A 5,382-nucleotide genomic window follows, 5' to 3' on the forward strand; every position below is an offset into this window, starting at 1 on the left:
ACAAGAACCAGTATAGACAAAGCAAGACACAGGCCACGTATGTTCTGCTGCGTGAGGGCAACTGCTGCTCTGGGGGACTGGTTAATGTGTTACATGCTGTTACTGGGTTGAACTTTTGGCAGCTTTCTATCATGTTACTGACACTGCTACGGTGAAGGTCAGACTATCTCTGAAGATTTGATTGTCCAGTTGACCTCTGGCCCCTTTTCCTGGCATTAGCTGTGGTGGGACCAGGAATGGAGAGCATAAGAGACCAGGGTGGGTGGAAGGGAAATGTTTTCACAGTTTGCACTCCCTGCTTTCAGGTCCTGTGGGACTGGCCTGCTTGTCCTGCTTGTAAATGGGGGTTTGGCACAGCCACTCTTGCTTCCTCAACACTTGCTCAACCTCCTGCTCCCAGTTCCAAGCAAATCATCTCTCCTCCAGGAACCACCAGGATCGGAGCCATGGCCAGCTGGGGGCCGTGCCAGAAGTGGAGGCCTTCCTTTTACCCTCTGGTGTTAACCCTTCTCTTCTCCAGCTATCACCTTTCCTCCTCCATCGCCTGCTGCTCTGCCCCAAAGAGACAGCTCCAGCCTGCTGGGCACTCTCCCCTCCCTCTTCCCCCAGCACCTGGCCTTCTGCCTGGGCTCAGAGCTGCTAGTTTCAGCTCCTCCTTGCAAGCCTCTCCCATTTCCGGACAGGCCCTGGCCCACTGCCCTTATCTCTTCCAGCCCCTGGGCTGTTTCCAGAGGAAAGTATAAAGGGGTTAACTTCGAGAGCAGAGGTGCAGTACAAGCGGCACCGAACCAGGCTGGGTTATCTGTTTTTCTGCTCTACTCGCCACATCCTGCTCTGCACCATGGGGAAAGATGGACTGCCCAGCAACTTTAACATCTTTCTCCTTCTCTTCTTCTTCCTTCCTGGAGATACCTCGCCCGTCTCGCCCGTCACAGAGCCGTAAGCTACACAGGGGGGTCCCAGGGCAGGCAGGAGAACTGGGCTTTATTCCTCTATCTGTTGCTTTGTGTCTCATCTTCTGCCTACTTTCCTTTACCTGGGGATAAAGACACCAGAAGTGAGTAAAACATCTTCTGCCAGCAGCAGCTCTAGTGCTTCAGAGGGACCCAGAGCAGTCTGTGAAACTGAGATATCAGTAAAACTGCAGCCAAAAAAAAAAAAAAAGAGAAAAGAGGGAAAGAGCTTTTGCTTTTAAAGAGAATTGACATGATTTCAATGAAACTCTGCAACAAATTGTTTCTTTACTTAAAAGACAACTTTTTATAGCTGTTTTATAGTCATTTACACATTCAGTTTTTCTAAAGTGAGACACTTTTTTGTTTTTTATTTTTTGAAAAGACAATAAAACATTTCATTCATTATGTTACTCCCAAGTCAAAATGCCTAGGAGATGTGTTTTTTCTGATTGATAACACACTCAAAACAAGAACAAATAACAGATTTGGCATGACCAGAAATTGTTTTATTTTTTAATTCACATTTTTCAGTCCAACCAATGGAATGAAAATTTCAGTCTCATACAGAGTTATGTAGAACTGTAAGGCTGTGACAGTTAAGGTCTGTGAGGTGCTAGCAGACTGCAGGGCTACATTATACTTCATTCCTTTACCTCCTTTTGCCCCGTTTGTATGTGATGGAGTATGTATTGTGTGCATGTATGGAAGGCTATGCTTGCAGCGCTTTGAGAAATACAGGGTAAGTGGACAGCAGGGTCAGGATCCAAGGGGCCAGAGCTTTCTCCCTGCAAACTGGCTGGTGGACATAAAGGTGTCAGAGCCTCCCATGCCACCAAGAGGAGTGCCCTACCTTACTACACAGGTGTTGAGGTCCCTTCTACCAGTCACTTGCTGTTCTGGGGGTGAGGAGGCCAGACCTTGCCCACCCAAAAGGATGCACTGGTTGTCATTAGGTGGATCAGGTTTGATTCCCAGATGCAGTTCTGGGCAGCAGGGCAACACCAAACTGCTCATGCTCTGCAAAGTGATAGGCTGCCTAGGACAGAGCAGGGACCCACTGCTCACGATGACCCAGAAATGGATCACTTCCCTGCAAAGAACTGAATTTGCTACAGAGTTTTGCTTAAGATCTGGCACCACACTGTGGCAATTTTGGATCCCTGTGAGGATTGAGAAAACGCTACAGATGGTTGGCAGAGCGGAGTCAATGCCATTTATTCACTAGGTACTGGCACTTGAATGACTCCTGAATGCTACTAACATAGTCTGTTAATAGACTTTTTGCTCTTCTTGCCACAGGCAGTATTCAGGGTCCCAGGAAAGAACACTGCTATTGTGCTGGAACCTGGAAAAACATATCCTTTCCAGATATTTACATTGAGAATTTCCTGTGGTATTTTACTTTTGAGAGCTCTCTGCTTTCCTTTTGAGCTCTCTGCTTTCCTGTGCTATTACAGACATGCCAGAAATCTTACTACACTTCTAGAAAATGTAGCTCTGTCCCTGAACGGTGAGGGCTGTAGTCATCAGATTGGTTTATTTGCCCTTTCTGTACAGCTCCTTCCACCTGTTCCTGCTCCTCTGACCTAGCCTTCCCTCTCTTTCTAGGCAATACATGGTGCTGCTGCCCTTTCTGATACAAACCGATGCTCCTGAGAAAGTCTGTGTTCAGCTGACCCACCTGAATGAGTCTGTGACGCTGAGTGCCACGCTTGAGTATCAAGGGGAAAACAGGAGCCTGATTGATGATGTGGTGTCGGAGAAGGATATATTCACCTGCATCCCTTTCTCTGTGAGTATCTAATCCCTTTAGGCTGATTCATTGCACCAAGGATAAACTGTAAGGGCACTGAATAGTAATGAACAGAGTAACACTGTATAGGTATTCACTTTCCTCTTGACCGCAGGTATGTTCATGTCCATCCTCAAAACCCTGTCACAGCTGAGCTCTCCTTAGCATGATATCTGAATGGGAAATGCTCAATCCTGGAAAGCCAGCCCCTCTCTAAGACAGGAGGAGGAGATGTATAAGGATCTGACATGTCTGGTTTGGAAAAGGAAATGTTATGCAAGGACTAGAGACATTATCTGAAGGAGGAAAGGGATTACTCCATACCCCCTGTGAATGTCAGAAGGACAGAAAGATTTTGATCAGGGCATTAAGAATTTCTTGAAACTGAGTGGCAGAACTGTGAGTTCCTTTACTGCACACTACTTGCACAATCACTACACAGCAGTAGGAAAGTATAGGAATATGGGACAAGTAAAGATCAGTCTCTTGTTCCTGATTTTAGTCTTCTTCACCTCTGTGTTGGGTCTGTCAGGATTATATTAGATTTGTTATTTTAGGAAGGCCAGTTCAGTTCAATAGGCTTGTACAGGTAGTCCCATAACATAGTTGCCTTCTTGTCATTCTCCAGCTTCCAAAATTAAGTAGCCAGTCACCAGCCACATTTATCACTGTGAGAGTGAAGGGGGGAGACCCTGCAGTTCAGCAGCCGCAAGACGGTGTTGGTCAAGAATTCTGAGAGCTTGGTCTTCGTCCAGACAGACAAACCTATCTACAAGCCTGGACAGACAGGTACCAGGGAAGGGGTGAAGATTTGCATTTGAAGCAGAAATTACTACTAAAACTGTCCAGTCTTAGTGCTTTCAGTGGGGGTCAGAAGAGCAGTCTCTCATAGCTGAGTTGTATGTTTTAATCCTCCATGTGGGAACAATTGGGGAACTTTAAAGTACATGCATGAAACCGGGGCACCTGCACACACTCCCGGTGCCACTGGGGGTTGTGTTGTTGTGGTCCATAAAGTTGGATTCCCTTCCATAGAGTTTTGATCCCTTTTGTTAAAACCACAAAAACTGGAGCAATGACTGGCTATTTGTCCTATAGAGAACAGGGTCAAAATTCAGGCTAAGCTGTGAAATAGTTTTCAAAGTGGCAGCTGATTTTGCTCAACGAAGATATGAAGATAGAGAGAACTATATAAGCTATTACTTCCAGGCCATTCATCTTCTAAACTTGGCCTGGACAGGGATGAATGTCCTAAAAGAGACACTGAATTCTCTGTCCATGCAGAGCCAACACAAATTTACAGCCAGGTGCCAAAATGATTTTCTTGCATTCACTCTTCCTAAGAAGTCAATCTAGTTAGAGAAAAAATTAGAAGACCCATGCTAATTCCAGTGTAAAGATGTATCTTTGCAAAGTAGGCAAAGACAAATTTATTTTTGGTCCCAATTAATCAGTTTCTGATGCCCACAGTCAGTAAGATGTTCCCACTGCTATGGATTAGCTCTTAATATCCTGTAATTAATATAATTTCTTATATGGGCAGCATAGCATGACATAGCTTTGTAGTGAATGAGATTTCCGTAGAAGAGAACAACTGTTCTCTGTTGTGCTGTGTTTGCAAACAATGTTTTCTGCTTGGTGACTGCACTGTGAAACCTCACCATATGTTTTTCTCCATCAGTTCTGTTCAGAATTGTTTCTCTGGATGAAAACTTTCACCCCGTGAATGAGGTGGCAAGTATAACACTTCCTTTTCAATAGCGTTTGGCCTTAAATCTCTATGTGTGAAAAGTAAGGAAAGAAATGTCTTTTGGAAAGATAGTTGTGCAGTTCCCAGGTTATCTCAGATCTTGTTAACAGGATCTGTTCTTCAGATTTCTGCCTAAGACTGCCTCTGCATTCTTGGAAAGGTTTGAGAATGTAGCTGCAAATGAACAATGGTGTAAACACCTCAGCAGTGAGCAAATCTGCCACTATCACAGTGGACATCTGCTCTAGCTGGTATTCCAGATAATCCAATGTTAGTAATTTCAGGTGACTTTTCTGTCCTGGGTGAATGCCTGATACAAATGATGCCACTCTCTTGATGTATTTCAAAATGCATGATTGCTCCATATCAGGGACTTTCTTCCTTATCCCACTGCATTATCAGCTAGTTCCCTGAAACATAGTTGTAGCCATGGTCATTTGACTGTACTGTTTGCGCTCTGTATAAATGTGCATTCTAAATATGCTGTTTCATTTCTTCCCTTTCTAGTTTCCGCTGGTTTATATTGAGGTATGTACAGACATGAAATTCACGTTCAGATCTATAAACTTGCCAGTTCCTCAAGATGTTTCTTGTTTATTTTATTTATATAGCAGGTCTGTAATATTTATTCAAACACATAAAGCTTTAACTCGTATGTGGCAGCCATGTACTCTGGGCCCAGAGCTCATTTGTTGTCCAGCCCTGGGCTCCCCACAACAATCCTGCTATTCTTGCCCTACACAGCCTCCTGTGGTACTGGTGGTGGGCCTCTCCTCACTGTTTTTGTTAGTGCTTTTTAGTTATTGCAGCCTCAACACTGTTCTCACAATTGCCTTGTGCCTCTCATTATCTATAGGACCCAAAGAAAAACCGTCTGTACCAGT

At 44.6% G+C, this 5,382-nt stretch overlaps 1 protein-coding gene across 1 annotated transcript; it reads left to right on the forward strand.

Annotated features, from left to right (window-relative positions):
- Positions 1–576: 576 nt before the first annotated feature.
- Positions 577–4,482, forward strand: LOC121078668 (pregnancy zone protein-like). Its single transcript, XM_040575067.1, has 4 exons — positions 577–939; positions 2,565–2,748; positions 3,377–3,537; positions 4,430–4,482. Exons 1-3 carry the CDS (start codon positions 842–844, stop codon positions 3,482–3,484), a joined length of 390 nt encoding a protein of 129 aa, XP_040431001.1. The 5' UTR covers positions 577–841; the 3' UTR covers positions 3,485–3,537; positions 4,430–4,482.
- Positions 4,483–5,382: the final 900 nt, after the last annotated feature.

The sequence above is a fragment of the Cygnus olor genome, chromosome 1 (genome assembly GCF_009769625.2).
Source record: "Cygnus olor isolate bCygOlo1 chromosome 1, bCygOlo1.pri.v2, whole genome shotgun sequence".
Classification (NCBI taxonomy): Eukaryota; Metazoa; Chordata; class Aves; order Anseriformes; family Anatidae; genus Cygnus; species Cygnus olor.

Bases quoted from the DNA above. Each gene is read 5' to 3' on its own strand.
- LOC121078668 (XM_040575067.1), top strand. From the start codon at position 842: ATGGGGAAAGATGGACTGCCCAGCAACTTTAACATCTTTCTCCTTCTC. The intron at 940-2,564 runs GTAAGCTACACA...CTCTCTTTCTAG, and splicing joins GTCTCGCCCGTCACAGAGCC to GCAATACATGGTGCTGCTGC. The intron at 2,749-3,376 runs GTGAGTATCTAA...GTCATTCTCCAG, and splicing joins TCACCTGCATCCCTTTCTCT to CTTCCAAAATTAAGTAGCCA.